Source organism: Fukomys damarensis, unplaced genomic scaffold (assembly GCF_012274545.1).
Source record: "Fukomys damarensis isolate Sample0158 unplaced genomic scaffold, DMR_v1.0_HiC HiC_scaffold_2, whole genome shotgun sequence".
NCBI classification, from domain to species: Eukaryota; Metazoa; Chordata; class Mammalia; order Rodentia; family Bathyergidae; genus Fukomys; species Fukomys damarensis.
Window position 1 is genome coordinate 7,160,229 of NW_022900914.1, and position 26,641 is coordinate 7,186,869.

A 26,641-nucleotide genomic window follows, 5' to 3' on the forward strand; every position below is an offset into this window, starting at 1 on the left:
TCCCAAGGAAATAATTAATCATAAGATCAAAAATATACGCATCATCTCTACTGCAAAAAAGAAAAAAATCTCCATATATAACAAAAAGGTAAATTACCGTATGTACAATATCATGCAGCCATTACAAGGATTGTTCTGAGAACTATGGAATCACAGACAGGTGTTGATGATTTCATAATAATGAAGAAGGCAAAGTATTAGACCATTAATAGAGCGGTGTAAAAATTGTATGTATGGACAAGGGCTAGAAAGGAACCCGCAGTATGGAAATAGTTCTAGGAGAGCGGAGGTGTAGCTCACAATAGAGCATGTGCCTAGCATGTGCAAAACCTTGAGTTCCTTCCCGGTAGACCGTTTTTGCAGTGCTGGTATCAAAAGAGGCAAGTGCTTTACCACTTAGCCATGTCCCCAATCCAAAAGGTGCATGTCCAAGCCTGCATCCCTTAATCTAGTGACTCCCTGGCGTGCCTGCAGGGGCAGGACAGGGGAGCCCACCACACCAGCTCTGGGTGGCCCAGCGCTGTGCTGGCAGGAGCCCCGATGCAAGCAGGAGCCTCTGGCAGCAACTGAGAAACCCACTGAGCCCAGAGGGGCAGAACGGCGCCTGTCGTGTATCTCCCACTCTAGGCCGTGAAGCACCGTGTGGCAGCAGAGTTAGCAGAGAGACGCTGAGGCAACCCACTTTTGCCCCTTGTGGCTCTGGCAAGGAAAACCTCTGCACTGCCAAGAAGTGACCCGACCAAAGTGATTTTGTGGCTGAATCCCAGCGAGGTAACGAAAGAAGTGACATCAGCCCTGCACTCACGGAGTCCGCCTTGTCAAGCATCTCCTTCCCGTGAGACGCAGTGGGCACGCGGAGAGCGGACAGCGGACAGCGAGCCAGGGTGCTGCACGGAGGGAGGGGGACAGGAGCGGGGACAGAGGGTCTGAGGAGAAGGCTGATGGCAGAAACTCCGAGGACAGCGTGGAGGAGCAGGAAGGCAGCAGGAGAGGCAGCCTGGAGGAGGGGCCTCACCAAAGAGCTCAGGGCGGGCAGAGCCAGGCTGTGGGGCAGCGGAGAGCACGGTGCCAGGTGGGGACACACTTCAATAAGCTTATTGGTGCTTCCAGGGCGCATACCTTCGAGTATATTTTCAGGTAAAATTGTTGGTAGAAGAAAGGAAACTGAGCATTACTGCACGCAAGAGGGAGCTGGGGCTTTAGTGATCCCGCTTTATGGGGACACTGACCCTGGAGCCTCCAAGGCAGTGGTGTTAAAGAAATGTTTTTAATAACAGAAATTTCCTGTCAGGCAAAGCTTATTCGGAACACTATGAACTCACTGCTGCCGAGTTAAAATAGGCAGTGGAGAGGGTCATGAGAAGTTCTCATCACACTGGGGCTTCAGCTCCAGGCAAAACAAAAAGTGTGGGTGGAGACAAGACGGATGATCACTCATAATGAAGTTGGAAAAGGGAGATCTTGCTGTGGGCACAATGGGGACATCAACAAACTGAAAGCCAGAGACTCAGAAAGAGTCCCAGTGAGCGAGGAGCTCCTGGCCCCACTGGAGCTGGGATGATGGGGATTTCCAGGCCACACGGAGGTCCCCACAGAGTCAGGAGCAGGACCCCTGAGTGCAGCCAGCTGGCACCGCAAGCCAAAGGGCGGATGATGGTGGTTACCAGCCTGGGCACCGGTGCATCTCGTCTGACAGGAGGGGGGAGCAGTGCTCCTGGGAGCTTCCAAGGCTGCGCTGGAGAGAGCCAGACTTTCTGTGGCCTGGTTGCCAAGCCAGGTGGCAGGGCTGTACCCCTGGGGCGGAGCTCAGTGAACAGACAGCTGCTCTACAAGACAAAACACTATAGCAGCTTTGCACTGTCATTTTCAGTGGTTTGGGTTTTATTTTTTTAATTGTGGTAAAACGCATATAACATAAAACTTAACCACTTAAACCAATTCTATAGTACATTAAACTGTGCAACTGTGGCCACTACCCATCTCTAGGAATCTTCCACCATCCCCACCTGAAACTCCACCCCTAAACAGTAACGTTCCTGGCCCCTGGTAACTTGCCTCCCACCCTCCATCGCTGAGTGTCTGCACCCCCGGTATTGCATGTGAGTGGGACCAGACAGTGCTTCCTTCTGTGACTGGCTTACTTCATGCAGCAAGTCTGTGAGGTCCTCCGTGCTGGAGCGCATGACAAGATCGCCTACCTTTTTGAGGCTGCCTGATGTCCCACTGCATGGACAGGCCATGCTGCGCTTACTCCCCCTCGGGGTACATGCTGGGTTGCCTCCACCTTTCGCTGCTGTGAATAATGCTCCTGTGAACACTGGTGTACAAATACTGTTCAGCCCATTTTCAGTTTTGTTGTGAATCGTGATATATTTTTAAGTGACATAGATAAATGAATAAAAATACATCAATTTAACTTTGACCCAGATGTGTGGGGCTGGTTGTATGAATGCTGGGTACAAGGCGATTTGGGCACCAGCGCCCCCATCTGGCAGCCACACCTCTCCATTTCCAGACCCCTCAACTGGGAGATCTGATGAGTCTTAGAAGTCAAGGCTGAGGGCCGGGGATTTATCTCAGGGGCACCGCTTTGCAAGCACAAGTTTCTGAGTTCGATCCCCAGTACCTCCCCTGAAAAAAGAAGTCAAGGCTCATCCTAGAACACTTTGTTACTTCATTTTAGGAAAGTCAGGCTGGGGATTTAGCTCAGTGTTGCTGCCACCTGCCTCGAAAGTACAAGGACCAGAGTTCGATCCCTTGTACAAAAAAAAAGGAAAGAAAGGAACCACACGAACTTTAGGAGCACCAGAATGCTGGGAAACACACACACAGCAGTGTGAAGCGCCTGTGTTTGGGCATGGGTAAGAACACAGCGGGTCTCTGGTAAGAGTAAGGACCCTCACCTTCCCTCCCTGCGGCGTGTGTGTGTTTGTGTGTGTGTGTGTGTGCGCGCGCACGCGCACGCAGGCTTTGGAGTCAGACAGCCTTCTGCTGCAGTCTGTCCTCTGCTCCCTCTTAGCCCCGTTACCTCGGACAGTCACTGTACCACCTCGGTTCCCAGCATCCTCATTTGTAAATCTGGTGTCTACAAGGCTCACACAGGAGGTGTGAAGCACCAACCCAGAATGGAACACTCGCCAGACTGTCAGTAAGCAGTTTCCTTCCTGCTCTTCCACTCTCTTTCTGACTTCAGGACCCCCACAGGCTTCTGGCCCCTTTCCAGGTAGCCTTAAGCTACTAAGAAAAAGGAGAAGGTGAAAACACTGTTCTTGTGTCTTCCTTCCAGCGGTAAAAAGAGCCCAATGTGGGCACACATGCTCAGTGCCAAGCTCACATGTTATTGGTTACGAATCAGGGGTCAGATCTGAGTCATCAGCAATATATCAGCATGACTAGAGCTTTCTGCTCACGGTTCCTGGTGTCTCTCGTCTGGCAGGTAATCATAAGATATCATAACTGCGTCACGGTCCCTTGGCTTGGCCGCCTGGCACTAAGCACACACACAGCCGCGTGACTGCAAACGGCACGGGGCCAGGAGACAGTGCAGTCTGGACTTCTTAAGCCCAGAGATGTTGAAACACCCTGGACAGGAGCTCAGGCAAGAGCGCTGGAAGGATGTGATTTGGGACAGAGGTGAGTGGCTGATGCTCTTTTTCCAGAGAAGGCTTGGAAGCAGGAGCTGGAAGAAGCGCGGCCGCTGCTGACAGGGGCAGCAGACAGCTTCAGGCCCGTCTGTCCGGGCTCCACCTGAGAGCAGTTCTTTCCAGGCAGCGGGGACACGGCCGAGAGGAAGCCGACAATATGACATGCTTGGGCATGGAGTGACCTCGCAGCAGGACAGAGAAACCCAGCATGGGGCTGTGTGTGTGCTGGGGGACCGGCGTGCTTGCGAGGTGACAGGGGATATAGATTGGTGGGTGTCTCTTCAAGGGTCACATGCTGAGCCCCCTGGCAGCCAGGCAGTGTGAGGATGGAAGCGAGGCCAAGGCGTTCACCCACCTTCCGAGCAGCTGGTACGACAGAGGTCTGCGAGCCAGTTATGGGGCTCACGGGGGGACTTGAGAGCAGAAAGAGCCAAGCAGAAGCCTCATTCCCTGAGAGCTGGGAGGGACTCAGCTGTCGCATCAGGATCAGGTCCCACGCTGGAAACAGCCTGGCTGGAAGTCTCTCACTGTGCCACATCTGGCCAGCGGCTGTACCGGGTACACCTGTCGAAGTGCTCGCTCCTAGGCTGCATCCTAGACCCACTTTTCTGTGGGTGGGGACTAACAATCCGCACTGCCTCCCCACAGTGATTTCCAATCACAGTTAACCCTCACTTGACCAATAGTAACAAGATCCCAGCTGCTTCTCTGTGGAATAAAGAACTGGGGGAAGCCGGGTGTACTAGTGCATGTTTGTGATCCCAGCACTCCGAGAGGCTGAGGCAGGAAGACTGCAAGTCTAAACCCAGCCTGGGCAACATAGCAAAGGTATGTCTCAAAATAAAAAATTGTTAAAAGGGCTGAAGATGTAAGTCAGTGCGAAGGCCCTGGGTTCATTTCTTAGTACTAAAAAAACACTGGGGCATCAGGAAGTCCTCAAACTACCAAGCACTTCCCAGAACTGCCTCTTCCTACCCACCACGCAGAAACACCAACAGCAGCCATGCCAGACATGGGACTCAATAGGAGACATATGTTTAGAGACCAGTGAGCTCTGGCTTTTGGACCCAATAGTAATGCATCTGGTTCGAGTAGTACAAATGGCTCAATATTATTTCATTCTCATGAGTTTCCGTTTATGTGTGTAGAATCAGGGTTAGATTCAGAACAGGCAAGTGCTTTCTTTTTGATGTCCTATTACAACCCTACCCCTAAGGTGCCCCTGTCCTCACGTGGTAGTAGGCACCTGAACCTTCACTAGGGCACCCTTACCACTCCCAAGGGAACAGTCAGTCACTGGCAGCCTCTTCAGATTAATGACTTCTGCAAACACCTAAATAAGCAGCAAGAAAGGAGGTGTTCACAGCCACTGCCGTCGTGGCTAACTCCAGCAGGGCCTCTAGCTCACCGAGCTCCAGCCGAAGGAGAAGTGGGTAAGGAGGTCCCTGAATAATGGCAGACTGCTGGCAAATCCATTGGTGGTATAGCACCCAGGAAACAACTGGCTACAAAAGCCGCTCTTGAGAGTGAGCCCTCTACTGGACGGGTGAAGAAACATCATCGTTACCAGCCTGGGACTGTGGCACTCCGTAAAATTAGACGTCATCAGAAGTCCGCTGAACTTCTGATTCGCAAACTCCCTGTCCAGCATCTGGTACGAGAATTTGCTCAGGATTCCAAAACAGATCTGCGCTTCCAGAGTGCAGCTATTGGTGCTTTGAAGGAGGTAAGTGAGGCCTATCTGGTTGTCCTGTTTGAAGATTAGGCCATCCATGCCAAACGTGTAACAATTATGCCAAAAGATATCTAGCCTGCCACATAGGTGGAGTGTGTGCTTAAGAGTCCACGATGGCGGGAAACACTGCATTCTCAAAAAATTTTTTCTCTTCCTCCTGTTATTGGTAGTTCTGAACGTTAGATATTTTTCCCCTTGGGTTCAAAAGGTACCTAAGTACATGATTATGAGTGGAAAATAGGGGACAGAAATCAGGTATTGGCAGTTTTTCCATTTTCACCTGTGTGTGAATTTTTAATATTAACGTGGGGATGTGGGGATGTAAAGCATTAACGTGAGTCAATATGTTTCCGTGCACAAGCTTCAGCAAGTCTTTATAACAATTACAAATAAACCTGCTAAATTTTTCTGGAAAATGCCAGCATTTGGATTTTTTTAAAAACAAGTCCATTTCTTATTGATGGCAACTCAATGGTGTTTCTGGCATTTTTATCATCCAGGAGATTCCACCCGTCACTACACATTTCTGAGTCATCTTACACGCTAGAACATGTTTTTAATGTCTGTCTTTCTGTGCTGTCGCTATAAATTTACTATTAAAATACATTAAACTGTAAAAAGAAAAAAAAAGAAATGAAGGAAGTGGCACATCATCTGTGATACATGTGAGCGTCATGGAGTATGTGGTCATTAAAATTAGTATTATAAGATGCTAACAAAGTTTAGGGAAATATTTATTATTAAATGACATTTTAGTTCAATCCCTAGTACCAAAAAAAAAAAAAAAAAAAACCCCAGATAGGGGCGGGAAATTTAGCTCAGGGGTTCGGTGGCCTGACTGGCAAGCACAAGGACCTGAGTTCAATCCCGGGTACCAAAAAAAAAAAAAAAAAAAACCCCAGATAGGGGCGGGAAATTTAGCTCAGGGGTTCGGTGGCCTGACTGGCAAGCACAAGGACCTGAGTTCAATCCCGGGTACCAAAAAAAAAAAAAAAAAAACCACAGATAGGGGCCGGAAATTTAGCTCAGTGGTTCGGTGGCCTGACTTGCAAGCACAAGGACCTGAGTTCAATCCCTGGTACCAAAAAAAAAAAAAGAAAGACATTTTAAAGGTAGAAGACAGCTAGACTATGAGAAAACTGCACAAATATGAAAAATAAAATTATGCAAGGAATGGGCCTTGTGAGAATAGTGACCAATAATCTTTGTTTCTTAAATTTAAAAAGAAAACTGTTACATGTTACTTACTGAAACCTACTTTTCTATGGTCCCCTCTCTTTTCTGAATTACAAAATGATAAGCTGGGCATAGGGCATGTACGTCTAGTCCCTGCTACTCAAGAGGCTGAGGTGGCAGGATCATGAGCCCAAAAACAACATGGCAAGACTCAATCCCAAAAGAAGTAAAGAAAGGGGCTGGGAATTTAGCTCAGTGGTTCTTCCACCTGCCTCACAAGTGCAAGGTCCCGAGTTCAATCCCCAGTACCAATAAATAAATAAATAACAAGCCAGGCATGATGCAAACTCCTATAATCCACTCTGGGAGGCTGAGGCAGGAAGATTGAAAGTCTGACCCTAGTCTGGGCAACTTAGTGATTTAGTGAAACCCGTCTCAAAATAACAAAAAGAGCTGGGGGTATAGCTCAGTGTAAAGGCCCTGGGTTCAATCTCCAGTATCACAAGGAGGATGAGGAGGAAAAGAAGGAGGAGAAGGGGGAGAAGGAGGAAGAGAAGGGAGAGGAAGGAGAGGGGAAGAGGAGGGGAGGAGGAGAGGGAAGAAGGGGAGAAAACGGGATGGAGCAACTTGCACCCTGTCACTGCCTCTGCCACAGCAGTCCAGCCAGGAGGCGTGACCAGGAGGGACCACCCGCCTGCTTGCACTTTAAGAATTTCTCACTGGACATGCTGTCATCCTGCCTACTGGGAAAGCTGAGGCAGGGAGATTGCAAGTTCAAGCCTAGACAAAATAAATAAAATAAAACAAAAAACAAAATAAAATGGCTGGGGATATAGTTCAGTGTGAAGGTGTGAAGGCCCTGGGTTCATTCCCCAGTACTTAAAAAAAGAAAGAAAGAAAGAGAGAGAAAAAAGATAAACCACAGGCAGGACTAACAGCTACAAGAGAAGAGCACATGGCTGCTCCACAGGCACCAATTTTGAAAGGCGGGCACACCTCCCATGAGGTCTGGGGCACGCCTGCCATGCCAGCCCTGAGGGAAGTTCAGGCAGGACGACCACGAGGGCAACTCAGGGTGGCTTTGTCTCAAAGCAAGAAGCGCTAGAGATGTTGTGCAGGGCGGAGTCCCTGGGTTCCACACTCCACACACCTTAAACAACAACAACCAAGCAAAAGGAATAGGCGGGCCGGCAGCTGGGCTTGGCCTGTCCTCGGCGCCACAACCTGACTGGGCCTTCGGGCAGTTTGTGCAGCGCAGGTGAGCGCCAAGGCCCACGCCCAGGGGTACCGGAGCAGGCCCGGGGTCCCCGAGTCCCTGGGTTTTGGTGAGGGTGAGCATCTCTGCTGCTGGGTGAGGTCTGGAAGACCTGTGCTTCTACTCCACTCACCCTGCACCCCGTAGGTGCGGAAATGGGGTTCCCTACTATGAGCTCCCCTGGGGAACAAGGCAGGTGTCAGGGGAATGCGGAGGTTGATGGATGAGGTCAGCACAGAACAAGTAGGGCAGGGTCTGGATACCAGGAGGGCTGGTGCTGCACCGTGCGTGCCCCGTACAGCAAGGGGAGGAGTTGGCAGAGGGTGAAGAAAGCTTTTGCAGAGGGAGCTGGGAGATCCAGTCTCCTCCCTTTTCAGCCTTTGGCATTTCTCATCTTTGGGCACCCTCAGGACAGAAATACTCCACCTTGACTTAATATCACCCACGGCTCCTAGAAAGTGAATGAAGGCAATAAGCAAAAAGCTGCTGGCTCACAGATAAAACCCGAAACATGAAAAAACCTAAATGCCCTGAAGTGAAATCCGCAAGTGTCACATTCCTAAGGGCTGTGGAGGCTGCCTCCTCCCAAGTGCATTGTCAGGGCCCGGGGAGGTGACAGGAGGTGTGGAGTCAGGGCCTGCGGACTTCCTGGTAAAGAACAAGGCAGCCGAACAATGAGAAGGAAAAAAGAGACAACTGCACTTCTTCACTCATGGCTACCATTTTATTAAACTATTTAGCAAGTGACTTTTACTCCTTAAAGGTAAGGAACTTGTTTTATGCGGGTTTTTATCTTCAGAGATTCAGTTAAAAATGCAAGACAATCCTTGACGCTATGGCATCTAAAGGAAATGTAGTGCAATGTACCACATACAGGAGCGCAGCTAGTGCGGTGCTTAGAGGAAAATGTGTGCAAACCCTTACACCAAGAGTAAATCTCAAATCAATAACTTTCCACTTCAAACACAGGAGAAAGGGGCTGGGGGCATGGCCCAGTGCTGGGCTATGTGCTTACCATGCAAAAGCCCTGAGTTCAAGCCCTAGCACCCACACCCCTACAAAAAGAAGAGGAGCAAACCAGACCCAAGATAAGCATAAGGAAGGGAATAATAAAGACTGCAGGGCAAATATAATGAAAGAGGATACAAAACCAATACAGAACAGCCATGCAACAAAAACTTTTTTAAAAGATCAATAAAAACTAGCTGGATAAGCCAAGAAAAAGCAAAGGCTTAAACTACTAAAATCAGAAATAAAAGAGGGAACATTTCTGTTTCTGACCTTACAGAAATAGAAAGGATTGTAGGAAATACTAAAGGCAATTATATGCCAACAAATTAAATAACTTAGATGAAATGGGCAAATTCCTAGAAAGACAAGAACTACCAACACAGACTCAAAAGAAATAAAAATCTGAAGAGAACTAAAAGAGATTAATTTGGAATAAATCAACACTGCACAGAACTGGGGGTGTAGCTCAGTGGTAGAGCACTTGCCTAGCACTGCAAAACATAAAGTAAATAATACCCGATCTCATAAAAAGCTCAACTCCACATGGTTTCATTGGCTAATTCTACCAAACATTTAAGGAATTAGTACCAACCCTTCACAAAATTTTCTGAAAAATTATAAAGGAACAAAAATATCCTAGTTCATTCTAAGGCCACTGTTATTCAGATGCCAAACCAAACCATCACAAGAACACAAGTACAGATTAATATCTCTTAAAAATATGATAGAAAAATCTTCAATCAAATAGACAAAACAAATTTGGCTGTGTATCAAAAGGGTTGTACACCATGATCAAGAAGGATTTATGCTAGGAATACAAAGCTGGCTTAACGTTCTCAAATCAACTAATGTAATACATCACGTCAACAGAATAAAAGACAAAAACCACATGGTCATCCCAATAGATGCAGAAAAGGCACTGGGAAAAATACACTGTCCACTGTGTGTGTGCATGTGCGTGTGTGCTGAGTGTGAGTGTGTGTGTGTGTGTGTGTGTGCCCGCATGTCCCAGGATCAAAACCTTGCGCATGTTAGGCAAGTGCTCTACCACATCCCAGCACACAATGTCCAGTCTTGATGTTAAACTGCCAGCAGGCCAGGAATAAAAACTAATTTCTGCAACCTGAGAAAGAGCTCCAACAAAACCCCCACAGGTAACATAATACTCAATGGTCAAAGACTAAAAGTTTTCTGCCTAAGGTCAGAAACAACGAGAAAACATCTGCTCTCACCTCTTCAGTTCAACATAGTCCTGGAGATTCTAGCCAGGTCAATTAGGCAAGAAAATGAAAGAACAGGAAACCAGATTGGAAAGATAAAAGTGAAGACAACTAGCTCTAATGTGCATTCTAAGTGTAAGGGCTAAATTATATGACCTTATTTGGGAACAGGATTGCTGCAGATGAGGTCATCCTGAAGTAGGGTGGGTCCTTAATCCGAAATGACTGTTCACATAAAGCGAGAAGACAGTCAGGCACCGGGAAAGACCATGTACTGACGGGGGCAAGAGCACTGAGGGGCAAAGGACTGCTGGTGACACTGGGAGGTAAACAAGATGTGGAACAGATTCTCCTCTGGAGGCTAGGAAGAGGCCCCCACCTTGATTTCAGACTAGAACTTGGACAGAATACATTTCTGCTGAAAGCCACCCAGTCTGAGGTAACCTGTTATGACAGTTCCAGGGCACAGACAGTGAGTAAACACTTTCTTCCATTAACCCAGGGACCCTAGAAAGGTAAGGATCTCCTGGCAGCAAGAGGACACACAAGTTACTGCCATATCTGTGTCCCTGCTTGGTCAGGAGCAGGCCCTTTGTATGTGGCCAACAGCTCAGAAATGGAATGAAGCTTTTACTGACTCCAACCTCCCACTTCCAACAGGCTGTGTGGGGTGCCCAGCCACCATCTCCCCCATTTCCACCCAGGGTTCACCTGCCAGAGTGGAGGAGCCTCTCCGGGCTCAGCAAGGACCCTGATGGTTCTAAGCCAGCCCAGTAAGCCACTCATTCTGCCAGGGACCAACTGAGGGACGGGCCAGCAAGGGAGCTCTCGGGAGGCCTGTGGAGGTGGTTTTCTCCCTCTTCTTCTTCCACTGCACCCTGTCACAGCTCACCACAGAGCCAGACCGCAGTGGGCTTCTCATGCCCAGAAAGAGAGCCACAATCAAATCTGAAATTCTGGGGCCGCTGAGTTAGCTCAGTGGTTCTGCCAGCTGCCTCACAAGGGCAAGGTCCCCAGTTCAACTCCTGGTACCGCCCCCAAATCTGAAATTCAGAAGCTGGATAAATGTATGCAGGGGAAGACCAGTTCCAAGGCTTTGCAGGTGAGAGACAATGAAGTCTTGGCCAGGGCAGGGAGGGAAGAGGCGGTGAGGAGATGATGGTATATTTTGAAGACAGCACAAAAGAATTTCGGAGGCCAAATGTATAGTGTGAGAGACGAAGATAAAGACCCACAAAGATGCTTGGCTTGAGTCGCGAAGGATGGGGTTGTCATTCACTGAGTCGGGAAAGACAACAGGAGCAGCGCACTTTGCGGGAAGCAGGAGTGCAGTGCGGATGGGTTAAGTTTGAGGCACCATCTCCAAGCGGAGATGTCCAAAGGACAGCAAGCCTGGGGTGAAGAACAAGAGGGGCTAGGAATCGAGAGGAATTTGAGAGCTGCCAGCATGCAGACCGTGTTAAAGCCACGAGACTAAGTGAAATCCCTCTAGGGCCACTGCAGCAGCCACCACTACTGGGAAAGAACAGAAGAGAAGTAGTCACTGGCTGTGTGGTGGCCTGTTATCCCAGCGCTCTGGGAGGCTGAGGCAGGAGGATCACAAGTTTGCACCCAGCCTGGGCAACTTAGTGACTTAGACCATATCTCAAAGTAAAAAAAGGCCTGGGGGTATAGCTCAGTAAGAGAGTACTGAAAAAGCAAAACAAAAAAGCTAAATGACAGCGGGGGACTCAGAAAAATGCATAAGAAAAAACATAATATATAATTTGCTAACTGATACATAATCTGACTGTTATCCCAGTAAGTTAAGGCTAATGATAATCATAGCTTACTAGGTGCCAGGTCTTTGTATCTATTATCCACTTTGATCCCCATGAAAATTTCATTAGCCATTTTAAAATTCCAGTTAATGATTGCAAAGTACCATTACACAAGCCAAAGTAAATAAAAATACAACTCAGCTTAGGTGAGGCTGTGGGAAAGTAGATGCCTGCAAGGCCTGGTGGCATTTTAGCTGGAGAGGAATCTGCCAAAAATGTAACAAGAGCTTTAAACTCAGTAAACCTTTTTGACCTTATCTAGGGAGGAAAATTAACTTTAATACAAGAGGTGATCAAGTACTATATTTAAAGACACACTGCTATTAATCCATCTTCAAAATACAAGGTGTGATAACAATACTGCCCAGTGCCATCCAACTGAAAGGAGGCTCATAAAAACATTGCAGCGTGTCCTCATCCACCTTATTCACTGCATCTGGCTCTTTCCCAAAGTCAGAATGACCCGGGAAGGTGAACGTTTTGAGTTGATTTAGGACATTGAGGTAGCCATGTCAGCAAAACTCGAGACAGTCCGCAAAAGGACTTCCAGAACAACTTCAGAAAGTGACAGGAACAAGAGGATAAGTGTGCTTGAAGCGGGGAGTATGGCAGTGTGTCTTTTACTATGATGATATACTTTTAAAAATTAAACACACACCATTTTTTTTTTTTTTGGCTTTTTGAGACAGAGTCTCACTATGTAGCCCAGGCTGGTCTCGAACTCCCAGCGATCCTCCTGCCCTCAGCCTCCCAAGTGCTGGGATTACAGGTGTGCGCCACCACGCCTGGCTACACACCACATTCTTGATCCCACCTTGTATGTTTATTACAGCTCATCAATGAGCATGAAAAACTGGAAATGACCCAAGTCACTGCGAAACAATCTGTGGCACATTAACATTTTGGGGTGGGCTCGTAACCACTAAAACTGGCAAGAATGTGCACTGTGCTGATACAGCAGTGTGACTGGTCCTGGTTGGAGAACCGCTTCCTTTGGAGGGCAGGATGCCAGCCAGATAGCCAAAGCAAAGGAAATGTATTCTGAGGACACAGAGGTATCATGAGTCCCAAGCGCAACGTACAGCACTGGGACAGGGGGACAAGGGGGCGTCACACACCCGGTCTCCTTGGCTTCCTTTTCTGTTTGCTCCTCCCGCTTCTGGACCATGGTGGCGAATCGCTGCGTCAACTCATAGAACGCACTGGCGCCCTCTTCAGCCAGGACGCGCTCAGAGTTTGAGCGACTCCCAAGTGAGTCCACTACAGCTCCGCCAAAGCCGAATGCAAGTAACAGGCCCGCATCAATTTCAATCTTGTAGAACATGCATGGACCAAGGCCAGAGAGGTTGGAATGCCACAGAAACATTTATCAATTCCTTTTTTTCCCCTCTCTAAAATTTCTTGCAATTTAAAAGAACTCATTTCCAAACTGTTACATTGGGGGTCCATTTAAGTATAAAAGAACAAATGTTCACCTGTAATCTGGGAGGCTGAGGCAGGAGGATCACTGTGAGTTCGAGACCAGCCTGAGCTACATAGTGAGTTCCAAGTCAGTCTCAACTACATAGTGAGACCCTGTCTCAAAAAACCAAAAAAAAAAAAAAAAGAACAAATGTTCAACCATCATCGGTTACATGTTAACACCAATAAAAATTAAAGGGCACATTTGGAATTCATTCAGAATGAAATGAAGGCTGACTGGCAACTCACTTGAAGCCCGTGCTTCTGTACTTAGAAAGAAATGGCCCTTATTGTACATGACTAATTTCTGGTTTCCACAGTATTTGGGGCATGACTCCTATCCACACTATTTCTCTGTGAAGCCTAAGGTCATTTTTTTTACTAGGCCCATGGGAGGAACAGACATACTACAGGGTAGGGAAGGCCATTAGTAAATACTAAACACAAGCACTGCAGAATACTAAATGATGCTTCCCTCCCCTCTCCTCTGTGACATTCCCATGAAAGACCTAAACCCGGATCAGAGGGCCCCTGTCAGGGAGCCACCTCTAACCGAACCTGCTCGTCAGAATTAACCCGTCTGGAGCCTCCTACTGTGGAATCTGATATATTGTTTCACAGTTGATTTTGGACACATTTGTCTTTCCTAAAGGCAAGGAGGATGTTTAGTTATCTTTGGCTCTTGGTATGGGTACTATGCACAGCAAATTGAAAGTGAGCAATAAATGTTTTGATAACTGACTTCCTTGTATAGTCATTCACTGCTCATTCCTTAAGACAGCCTGGAAAAAAACACTGGGTATATTCACATCCAACTCAACTTCCGGTTCAGGGCAGCAGGCTTAGGTGGGAGCACCAAGAGCAGGACAAAGGCTCCCTTTTCTGTCCCCTGAGGAGAGACTTCCAAAGAAGCGCCGACAGAGGGTCTGGTGGTTGGGTTTCTGCTCTGGGGTGACCTTGCCTCCCTGGACAACACCATCAGTCTAGTTCCCAGATGGAGATCAGCTCAATGACCAGACAAAAGAGATGGACCAGATTGAAAGGGTTCATTCGTTTTCCTGTTGTGAGCCTACGTGAAAACACACACGCAGTCCTTCCTTATCACTGCTGTAATCAATTGCCAATGGGGGCTTAAAATAACACAGAATTACTCTCTTGCAGTTTTGGAGGTCATGAGTCCCAAGTGAGATTTTTTTTCAGTACGGGGGATAGAATCCAAGGCCTCATATATGCTAGGAAAATGCTCTACTCCTGAATGACATACATCCCAGCCCTTTGTATTTTAAGACAGGGTCTGCTAAATTGCCCAGGCTGGACTTGAATTTGCTGTCCTCCTGCTTCAGCCTCCTGTGGAGCTGGGATTACAGGAGTGTGCCCATGCCTGACTTGAAAATGTGGTTTACAGGGCAGACATTAAGGTGTGTGCAGGGGTTGTTCCTGCTGGAGGCTCGGAGGCGAACCCTGTCCCTCCCACTGTAGAGGCTCCTGCTGCATGGCCAGGGCCTCCAGTCACGCTGCCTCATCTTCCTCTGCTGCTGTCACCTGCTCACCAGGGCACTGGCCAGCCGTCCTCTTGAAAGGGCCCTGTGATCACATCAAACCCACAGTTATCCCAGGATAACTTCCGCAGGATTGTTAGCTTAATCATATCCACAAAGTTCCTCTTCCCTTCCGTCGGGTGTTCCGGGGATCAGCGGGGCCACTGTTCGGCCCATCCCCAGGTGCTGAAGGTGGAAGTCTCTACCCTAACAAAACCCCTGCCCATCCCCAAAGTCCTTCTCTGCTATTTCTGGCTTTTTTAATAACTGCAGAGAATCAGTGACACCACTGACTCACTGACTGGGTCTCCCATTTACATTGCTTCAAAGCCAAGGCCTCTGCAGGACAAAGGACTGCATGCGTGTGGCTGACGGCTCTATCAAGGTCACAGAGGAGCAGGGTGAAATCATTTTCAGGGAGCTTCAGAACAAAACGCAGAACAACAAATGCAATAATTCAGGGGATTGAAATGCATGCATAATATTAGAGAAATGTGATCCCTATCTGGGGTTACCTTAACTGTTTACATGCATGTTTCTTTGCCATGATACCTCACCCACCAGAATGTCAAGAGAAGAAAGTAGGTACTCAATAAATCTCAGAATGCATATATAGGCCTGGTGTAGTGGTGTATGACTGTATTTCCAACACTCTGGGAGGCTGAGAGGCAGGAGGATCACCAAATTTGAGTCCAGCCTAAATAACTCAGTAACTTAGCCAGATTGTCTCAAAATTTTAATATTTATATACATTTTTTTTCTTCCATTAAAAAAGAAATGAGAGCTGGGAATAGTGGGGCATGGCTGTAATCCCATTACTCAGGAGGCTGGGACAGGAGGATCGCTGTGAGTTTGAGGCCAGCCTGGGCTACATAGTGAGTTCAAGGCCAGCCTAAACTACATAGTGAGACCCTGTCTCAAAAAACCAAACCAAAAGAAAGAAAAAATAGATGAGGATAAAGGACCTAGCACTTGAGTTCCCATGCATGAACAGAATTCAATTAATAAAATAATAGAGAATGACTTTAATGAGTAATATATATCATAAGTTCACATTACACGGGATGGGACGTAATAGGTTCAACCATTCATCATTTTCCCGAAAACTTAAGAAGAGCATAGTTTAATGTGCAAGTCATCAGCACACAGAGCTGTGTCCTGTGGGTCCAGTGTCTCCTTTCTCAAGCCACAGCTGTGAGTAGACAAAGGGTGAGACGGCTGCCACCCCGCTCTCTGCATGCCAGAGGGCACTGACTGCCGTCCAGGAGGAGCCACCCCCACGCACGTGCTGGGTGCTGCAGACCCTGCCTGCTCATTTGGCCCTGACTTCTGTCCTGTCATCTTGGGTCAGTCTCTGGTTCTCGCAGCAGGCCTGGCCGCCTCCTCGGCGTGTCTCGTCAGGGGAGGTGGGGTTGCAGGGCCAGATGTCTCGGGGGAGTGACCAGCTGGACTCCTGAGGTCACCAGGCTGGTGACCACACAGTTGCCCAGAGCGTCAGCCTTCAGTTTCTTTGAGATGGGGTCTGGTCATTTTGCCCACATTAGTCTCCAACTCCTCGGCCAAGTGATTCCTGCCTCAGCCTCCTCACTAGCCGGAACTGCAGGAATGTGCCGCCACACCTGGGTCCAAAGCATACCATCTTTTAAAGAATGAAAGAAAGAATTGCACAAAATAGAGAAGCATGTGTGGAGAGCAGCGGCTGTCTACCTGTGTGCGACTAACTGCTCCCACTTCCAGCACTGTGCTCCATGCTGACGACCCGACTACAGGCCTCTGAGGGGGCAGCAGTGCAGTGCCCTTGCCCGGTCTGCTGCAGGAGTGGTGAGATGTGCCACACCCCTGTTCAGCCCCAGGATAGGTGCTGCCTGCTTTGCCTCAGTCTGTGGCTCCCAGGCTGGTCCTGCTGCTCCTGCGGCTCACCTGGGCGCTCCTCCATGCCTGTCCTGCCCCTCTTCAGCCTGCACAGTGCAGAAAGTGCTTGTGCTTGGTACTTTCCTCTCCATGCTAAGACAAAATACCTAACACCCAAAGTTAAAAGGGAAGGGGTTTATTTAGCTCAGCGTTCACAGGACTTTAATATTGATTCTGCCCAAAGCAGGCTGTGAAGAGTTAAAACCACAACTGGCTGTTTATAGACATGAGTCTGGCTGAAGCCTACGTGCTGAGGTCAGAATAATTCACACCCAAATTCTGTTCCCACAACTAAAGCCTTCAGACTAGAAGGACAATGTTCTAATTACAATCACACATTTCGTTTATTCTGTTCCTAATTCGAGAATGCTTTGCCTTATCCTTTATGAGCCTTGCTTACATTAATTTCTCTAGGAACTGCACATATCTTGTCTTTATCCCAACTGATTGCCAGTAAAAGTCAGCGCCTGGGACTGGCCAGCACCTTTGTCGGTTGCACCGGCATGGATCGTCCTAGCACCCTGCTTTCTCTGCTGGTTAAGTCTCTTAGTGCATCTTTTTCTCAGGCCTGCGTCGTACACTGGGCAGGTGGGTACTGGACTAAAGGGGTCTCTGGCAAGTTTGCAGAGGTTTCAGTCTATAATCAGCTGGCTCCAAGGCTGGGATGGCAAACAAAGACGGTGAGGAGAAACAACATGGCGCTCACAGGGCAGCAAAGGCAGCTAGAGGCCTCAGCTCATGGTGGCGGAAGACAGCAAAAGCAACAGGAGGGTTAACAGCATCTTTCTGCCCTTTTATCTCATTCAGACTATCGGGATTAGGGCGGTGCCAAACTAATCACTCAGGAGCAGTGGCTTAGTAATCACACACCCTTAACCCCAGTGTCACACACTCCAGATTCAACTACCTCTGAGAAAGAAAGCCCCACTTCCTCTGAGTGGGGCTTTGGGGGATGTCGGAATACAAACTCTAACAGGGATCTCTCCTCTCAAGGCCACCAGGGCCTGAAGGGACAGCCGCCAGCAGTCCTGCTCCGGGGAGACTGGTCCAGCCTTACCACGGCACAGAGCAGTTCTGTGACTGAACGGTGTAGGCCTTGGTTTCCCCACTGGTATCACAGAGCCAAGATAGTAAAGCCCCACCGGAGAGGTCAGTCTTGTAAAATATGAGCATACATTACTGAGAAATTAATGAAATGCCTTGGATCTTCAGGCTCTGGCTACATGAGTCAAATCCCTGTCAGCCTCCAGTCAGTTGGGTGCTCCCTGGGCTTTGTTTACTCTGGTTTAAATATTTATGGAAAAAAATATGGGACCTGCAGCTGGCTAAGCTGCCACGACAGCAACAATGATTCTAAGAACCTCCCCATTACCTGGTACCCATCGTATCTTTTGGGCCTAAGAATACTTGCGGGGTAGGGGGCTCACTCTCTGCCTCCCCGCTTTCCCAGAGGGAACCAAGCATGTGGTTAGGAGAAATTTTAGTACATTCCCATAAAACTTGGAAAAAATAATGATGTGATACTGAAAGTACTTTTTTAAGAGTTTTACCTTAGTGCCTATCCTACCAGTGCTTTGTATGAATGTTATAATATTTGACATATAATATCTGTTAAGTGGTAAAAAATTTCATAATTTTTTTTTTCTTTTGGTACCGGGGATGGAACTCAGGTCCTTGTGCTTGCCAGGCAGGCAGTGGAACCACTGAGCTAAATCCCTGGAAAATTTCACAATTTTTTAAAGCACCTACTATGTTCCAAGCATAATATTGGGTATTATGACTACAGCAGTAAATAAGATATACATTGTTCCTCCCTTTCTGAAGCTTATAGTTTACAGGAAGTTACACCTTGGTGCAGTATTCTGGAAGCTGGGGAAGTGAAGCCATTGCCATACCTCCCAACACACACACACACACACACACACACACACACACGTATGCCGGCCACACACTGGACCTCTGCACTGAGCTCATGAACAGCCCTCTTTTATTCCTTATTTTGAGACACTAAATTGCCCAGTTTGGGTTTGAGTTTGAGATCGTCCTGCTTTGGCCTCCCAGACTGCTGGGACTGCAGGCAAGCACTACCATCATCCCTACCTATGGTAACACACTTAAGGTTAATGTCTCATATGTAGGTTTTAGATGTAATATTTACTCCAGCCCATTCTCTAAAGGAGTCATTTTCAGTACGGATTGCTATTCCCCAGGGTATGCTTGGCGATTTGGGAAGGTATTTTTGTTGTCACAATGTGTGTATGTGTGTGGACACATTAGTGTGCCTTGGGCTGCTAGTGGGCAGAGGCCAGTGCTGCTGCTGAATGTCCCGTAATGCACAGAATGGCCCAGGACAGAGACGTAGCTGACCCCAAATTTCAACAGCTGGAAAGCATCTGCTTCAGGACATTACGAAAAGACAAACATTTCACACTGGAAACGAGCCCTCTTTATTCTCATTCCATGGCACCTCCTGGGCCCGAGCAGGGCCAGTGGATGGGACTTCAATAACCTCTGGGGTCCCAAACACATTCCTCTGCGGCCAAGAGAATCAACCTGAGAGTTTGCCTCTGAGGGCTCTGTGCTCCATCTGCACTCACATGGGGAGGGCTCTGTTGATTCTCCTAGGCAAACAAGTTATTCAAATAAAAAGCTCCAGAAAAACACTTGCCTTTTCTACCCTTTGAAAACTGTACTCAGATATGCAAACAAGCTGAGTCATATCAGGGTCACTGAACCTGAGTTTTCAGTTCACAAGGTTTTCTTTCTTTCTTTTTAAAGCGTTCTCAAAGCCTGAGTGGGAATAATCAATCCAATTTGGTCTTTCCGGCAGCCCAGGCTTTCAGAGTGGCTGGTTTTGATTGCTGCTTTTCTTACATAAGTCAAACAAAGCAATCCAATTTTAGATAACACAGAGGATGAGAACAAATGAGATAAAGGGGGGTGGGGGGATGGGACAGAGAGAGATACAGAAGATGCCCCAAAGGGATGACAAGCTAATCAGCACAGAAAGAATGAAAGTGCAAATCATCAGCCACCTTGGCTTTCTCCGGAAGCACTGCCCTGGGTTTCAGGCTACTTCCTGCCTTCCTGGCTCTGGGCAGAGGTGGCTCCTCCGTGGCACGGCTGGAGTCTGAAGCAGGACCCTGTCTTGAGCTGCATTCCTTTAGAAGGGAAGCAAGGACTGTATATGAAATTCAGCACATTCACCACGAAGGAAAAGGAAACATGCAGTTATTGCTGCAGCTGTGGCCTGGATATCTACAGACACAGGTGTATGGATCAAGTTTACTCTTTGGTTGGACGAGTCACGCTGTGATGTGAATCATTCACACTCTGTATTTCATGCTGCACCAGAGGAATGAACTACACCCTTTTTATTCTAAATGAGACTGGATTTTTTTAAATGTGCCACAAGTGATCTGAAATGTGCAAAAAACATTTTTTTAGGCCTTTCTTACTTGGAACTTGTAGATGTTCCCTGTGCCAGCTCCAGACTTAGTACAGATTTACATTACAGGTATGAGCATGTATGAAACAATCTCTGAGCAGCCCACAGATGTCGTGTCTGTCTCAGTGGTGCACACCTGTAATCCCAGCTCTGAGAGGGGCTGAGGCAGGAGGATGGCAAATTTGAGTCCCACCTGGGCAACTTGGTGAGACCCTGTCTCAAAATAAAAAACTGTAATAAAAAATAAAAATAAAAAGAAGACAACAAGTTAATCACTTGTGGTACTTGTGGTTAAGGGAATTTTATTTGGGCACCATTAAGCATCATTCTTTTTTAAAAGTTTATTACTGGCGGACATCAAGGGTTCTGCCGCAGCTTGTTAACCTAAACAGCGACCTAAAGCTTCCAAGACTGTCTTCCACTGCTTGCCCTGCCGTACTGGCCTCACTGAGACTCTGCTTAGCCAGTCCTGAATGGCTGACCCTTCCCTTCACTGAGTTTCTCCAGCTTTGGCTTTGAGTTCTGGTCCTAGCGATGGTGCGTCCCTTCCGGCACGTTGCAGCACAATACTTAAACAGCCTGCGCTCCTTGCACAAAGCGTGCACTCTATAAAGGGTTTCTCAGCACATCAGTGTGACCGGCCGCCTTTCCTGTCTGGCTCTCACCTGCGCATTTCAAGGACCAAGGCCTCACCCCTAGTTCTAGGTGCTCTCACGCTGGCACCTGGGCAGGAGCAGCACCCACAGCCTTTCTCAGACAGACCCCAGTCTGCTCAGTGACCTCTGCTCTCGCTTGGGGTTGGACCAATTCCACAAAAGCCCTAGCGAGAATGGAAATGATGAGGCTTGAAAATCCCTCCGTTCTTCTGAGGGGTGACAGGATAATGAGTCCAGATGAGAGGCAGCCTCTCCCGGCCTCTATTTAGTCCAATCACAGAGCCTTCTTTCCCCTGGGGGAGCCGCGGATTCCTCCTTGGTGAATGGCTGTGGCTGAAGGGGAATCGTGTCCAGCAGGTCAGCAGGGTGCGTGCGTGCGCATGAGCGTGTATGTATGTGTAAGGGCCTGCATCAGACAGGAGAAATTTCTGGTACCAATTCACTGCAGCCTCAACTTTTCCATTCTAATCAGATTTGGGGAGCTAAAGGACTACAGAAATAACTGTATTTGGGACTTCTTATTCTTTTTTCCTTCTTTTTCTATTTTTATTTTTTCTGGTACTCAGGTTGAAGTCAAAGGCTTCACACTGAGCTACTTTTTTGTTGTTGTCAAGACTAAGGTGCTGGGCTTAAGGCTGGGCTTGAACTTGGGATCCTCCTGCCTCAGCTTCCCAGACTGCTGGGATTACAGGCATATACCATTACACCAGGCTTATTTATTTACTATTTGTAGCGCCAGAGATCGAACTCTAAGCCCTTGCACTGAGCCATATCCCCAGTTCTTTCTTCTTTATTTTGAAATAGGGTCTCACCAAGTTGCTAAGTTGCCTAGCCTGGACAGGCAGCCCCCCAGGCCCAGCCATTTGGAACTTACTTCAGTCACCATAACCCCATGCAGTGTCCACAAGGAATCAAGCAGCAGACTGGAGTGAAAAACAAAGAGACCAACAAACTGGAAACATCGTAGTGAGAGCTATTTATTTCGTCACTGCCAAATTAACATAACTTCGTTTCTCCTCCTTGCCAACTGTCATATACTGAAAGGTTTCCTACTGGCACAAATGCCGATGAAAATGTAGAGTGGACACTTCATTTCCTTTACCACTTTCAAAATTACCCATTCTGGCCGGACATGGGATACACGACTGCAATTCCTGCTACTCATGAGGTTGAGGGAGCAGGATCAGAGGTGGGAGGCCAGCCCAGGTGACTCAGCAAGATTGTGTCTCAAAGTGAATGAATGAGTGAAATAAAAAGAATACTTGGGATGTCACCCAATGGTAGACAGCTGAGCCAGCATGCATGAGGCCCTGGGTTTGATCCTTAGCAGTGGGGATTGAAAAAACCCTGAGTGGGCCAGGGATTTAGCTCAGCAGTTTGGTGGCCTGCCTCGCAAGCGCAAGGACCCGAGTTCAATCCCCAGTACCCCCCAAAAAAAGAAAAAACCCTGAGTATCCTGGCTGTATCTTGTCCGGGATCCAAAGTGCCTTGTTATCAAGTGGTCTTCACAAAAGCACTCATGTTAAAGCTATTTCTTTCTTTCTTTTTTTTTTTTTTTTGTACCAGGGATTGAACTTGGGATCTTGCGCTTGCGAGGCAGATGGTAGAACTGCTGAGCTAAATCCCCAGCCCATGTTAAAGCTATTTCGAGGAACACAGAGGGTTAAGCGCTGGCAACAGCCTTTTAGAATTGGAAAGATACTACCTGCCACAGTGAGGTTGTTTCACCTGCAAATGTTAGGTGAGAATGCATAAGACTATTTCAACAAAAGGGGAAGAAAATTCAGAAGACAATGAGGCTGCTCTGACTGCAGCCCTGGGGAAGCCTCACCACAGGGAAAGGGCCCATGAAGCACAGCCAGCAGCTGCTGTCAGATCAGGGGAACTCCGCTGGTCACTGGAGACAGCAGCTCCTCTGTCTGCCCCATTCAGTGTTACCAACCCCAGCTGCTGGTGGCTTTGGGCACCAGCTTAGCACGCTCTGCTCAACAGAAATCACAAGTAGGGGTGAACAGGCCACGTGGGTGAGGTTTTATTAAGACTTCTGCTGTAGCACAAGGGGGAACAGCTCTCAGGCTGAACCCACTAGGAGTACTCAGCTGCACAGTGTAAGACTTTCTGTGTGGGTTTGGGGAGGGGAATGGCCCTTTGCAGACCAGACTGAGGAGGGCTACAGAGGGGCAGTCACCCAGAGGAGGACAACAGGACACCAGGACTCCTGGATGCAGGAGTCATCCGGGGAGACACCAGGACAGAATCCTGTGTGTTAGGTCCATGACTGAAGATTGCTGAGGCAGAGCAAGTATCTCCCAGAAGGCCACGGGGCATGATGCAGCCCAACTGCTGCAAGGCTTGAGCAGCCCTGGCAGGGTAAAAGTATCGCCTGGGGAGTTAGGCCCTGCATTTGCCTTGCCAGGTCCTCAGGTCCTGGCAGGGTGAAAAGATCCAGCACGAATTACAGCAGCAGTTGCTGGCCAGGAGAAACAGTCCCACTGTAAAGACAGATAGGACATGATAACATAGGCAAAGAGGGGAGACAGCTGGAAGGGAGCCAAAAGTATGTGTGGGGCTCCTCCCGCCAAAGGCATTCCCAGAAAAACAACTGCTTTGTTTGTACCGAGTAGCTGGGACTAAGCAGACCCACAAACATGAAAAGCAGCCTTAGGAGTAATGTGTCCTAATACTCAAACGACCGCAGGAGAGCAGAAGCAGCGAATGTCAGCCCAACTTCCCTGAGGCCTGAGGCCTCATCTGTTGCTAGGATCAAGGCCCTCCTGAGGCCTGCCTGTACTCCTCGTTTTCATTGTGAACATCACTGTGAGCCTGGACATCTTGACACCAGGGCCTGGTGCAACTGGCGGTGCCCTGGAGATTGGAAATCAAGGTGCACCTTCCTTCTTCCCTGGACCTTTCCTTACTTGTTCATCTACACCAGTGATGGTGAACATTTTAGAGCTTTCAATGATACAAACAGCCTGGTGCAGCACGTGTGCTATGGGTTCATCATGACTGGTCTACACCCTTGCCAAATCCTCACCAGCCCGCAGCCAGCCTGTGGCTCCATGTTACTCTGGGCTCTCCTCTGCCCTCTTCCATCAGTGGAGTTCTATCATCTTCATCCTCGGAGACTTTGACAGCTGAAGCAGAGATTTATCTGGAGTAGGAAAGAAATGATCTTCCGTCTGTACTGCCTGCCTACCGAGTGAGTAACGCCTCTTGGGCTCTTTCCCTGTTGGGGGTCACTGTCACAGGCTTTTAATCTTTAGCCATGCATTCCAGGAGCTTTTGGGCTTGTGGCCCCAGATGTCCCTTATCTCTGCATCTCTACCTAACACAGACCTCTGGCCAAAGCCCCCACGACCAGCTTCCCCAGAGCTATGAGTAGAGTGGCTTTGTTGTCACGTTTTTTAAATTTTTACCTCTTTGGTTTAATTATGGGCTCTATATATTCTTGCCTCCTTTGCAGCATGTGTCACTTGAGTATTTTAACCTTGGTATGGCCAAATACTAGCTTTCCTAAAACTGAAAGGCTGAGGCCACCCTTTAAGCCTCCGTCCCTTGCGTTCCTCTGAAGAGCCTCCCCACGTGGGCCCTGTAAAGACCATCTCCTAACAAAGGCCCTGAAAGCTAAACTGAATAACTGGATGCCACTAGAATAAGTCGGTTTTTATTTTGAAATGCATAGAAATGCTCCAGGATGTCCTAGACCTTCTTGTTCAGTCCTAGTCTGTGGTCCATGTGCTGTTCTTCAGAGGTTACAGAATAAAGCCAAATCTTCAAAAGGATCTGCTGCTGGAAAGCCAAGCAGAGCCCTAGGTTCAATCTCTAGTTACAGACACACACACACTCACACTCACGCAGTGGAGTCCATTTACCTTCTCTCTGAGTCTGGGTCACCCTGGGATCCATGGACCAGCAGAATGCTATGAAGTGATGGTGTATAAGTTCTGAAGTGAAGCCTCAAGAGATCTGTGAGCCAAGATATAAGTCCCTGTGTGTCTGCCAGGGAGAGGTCCTACGGAGAGCTGAGTCTTAGTGAATGTAGCCGCACAAAGCCGTCTTGGATACTGCAGCCCCACCTGAGCGCCAGGTCAATGTGCCACCATGAGCGACCCCGGCCAAGGGACCACGAAGAGCTGTCCTACTGAGTCATGACAAAAAGTGCTGTGTGAAGCTGAATGGTTCAGTGCTTCATTATGAGGAAATAAACAACTAGAAACAAGAGTAAATACTTCAGAAATATTTACTGAATCAGAGAGAACCACCTGATTAAGATCCTGATGTGATACTTCCTGATATCTGCTGTCTTCCATTTCTGTAGTCTTGCAGGCAGAAGGTAGGTAGCCAAAGATGAGTATATTTTAACTAGAAGACAAGAAATATTTTATGGCAGTGATGCAGCTCCCAACTAAAATAACTGAAGACAGGGCCGGTCATGGTGGCACATCTGTAATCCCAGCACTCGGGAGACTGAGGCAGGAGGATCACTGTGAGTTCGAGACCAGCCTGGGTAGTGAGTTCCAAGTCAGTCTCAACTATATAGTGAGACCCTGCCTCAAAAAAAAAATAAAATAAATAAATAAAATAAAGTAACTGAAGACTTAACACTTCACACTTCTCTTCAGGTTCTGTGTTCTGGAGTCCACAGTATATAGTCCTACATAAACTAGTCTGTAAATTTCTCCCATCAAATATTCGAATTTCATCCTTTAAGTGAGAACATGTAAGATGTTTTCTCAAAATCGGCCCAAAATGATTTCTTCTTTTTGTTACAAGGTCTTCCTTTTATCACTACACAGGGCCACAAGAAGCTAAACAGGATCTAGAAGTGATGGGTAGGGAGAGTGAGCACCGTGATAACCTGCAATCAGGAAGCCTGGATCCTATCAGGAATCAAGATTCACACTCAATTATAACCTAACTTACTTATTTATTTCTGGTACCAGGGATCAAACTCAGGACCTTGCACTTGTGAAACAGGCGCGGTGCCACTGGGGTGCCACATCCCCAGCCCTTACAATCTTTTTAAAAATCATAAACTTCTCTCCAAGTCAGATACAACTGGGAACCTCTCCTCACACTATGCACACGTTCAAGGTACACACATTTCCCATGCAGCTTTTGGAATGAAAGTAAGGTTTACAGATTGGCAAGCGAACCACAACGTAATTACCCTCATTCTCTTACTAAGTCTCGAGAAAAAGAACAGAATTAGAAAGGTTTATGAATCACATTTGACGATAGGTTTATGTTCCGGATGTTTCGAGACTGAGAGTGACTTTCTGTCACTTCATTTTCCGAAAATTACAACAACCTGACACGCTAGGGTGGGCAAGAGGGGAGAGATAAAGGTGAATGGGGCGGACGCAGAGAAATATAGCAAAAGGGAAGAAGTAGAGAGACCGCGGAGCAGCCTCCACTACTCTGGATCACCTGCCTATTCACTTTCCACATACGAACAATGACTTTGTCTCCGTCACTAAAACATCAACTTCATCTGCCCAGGACTTACACGGTAGACGTGCAGGAAATAATTCTTCCGCAACTCTTCACCAAAAAGCTAAGCGCTGGCGTTGCCCCGATGTCTAGCAGAACTGAACTCCTCTCAGCAGACGATTTCTGGGCCACTAGGTAAGCTGTGCGCATGCGCGGGGTGGGCGTCGACCCCGGGGCGAAGCGAGGCTCCCAGGTCGGAGCGAAAGGCGGGGCCCGCGGGCCCAGACTCGGCCTCCCTTTCCCCGAGCCTTGGCCTTAACCTATCGCTCC

General features: G+C 48.0%; 2 protein-coding genes across 7 annotated transcripts in view; one reads left to right on the forward strand and one right to left on the reverse strand.

Moving 5' to 3' along the window:
- The window catches only part of Dtnb (dystrobrevin beta), a 340,951-nt gene extending 314,316 nt beyond the window's left edge, over positions 1 to 26,635 (reverse strand). For all 6 annotated transcript variants that reach the window (XR_002024739.2, XM_010604850.3, XM_010604848.3 and 3 more), the window contains exon 1: positions 26,388 to 26,635. Coding sequence is in view for 5 of the 6 variants with exons in the window: in XM_010604850.3 (XP_010603152.2) it covers positions 26,388 to 26,521 (134 nt within the window). In the remaining variant the exon portion in view is untranslated. The remainder of the gene's footprint in view (positions 1 to 26,387) is intronic.
- Positions 26,437 to 26,641, forward strand: part of Ccdc121 (coiled-coil domain containing 121) — a 3,245-nt gene continuing 3,040 nt past the window's right edge. Inside the window, exon 1 of the mRNA XM_010604845.3 lies at positions 26,437 to 26,506. Coding sequence (XP_010603147.2) covers positions 26,457 to 26,506 — 50 coding nt within the window. The 5' untranslated portion in view covers positions 26,437 to 26,456. The remainder of the gene's footprint in view (positions 26,507 to 26,641) is intronic.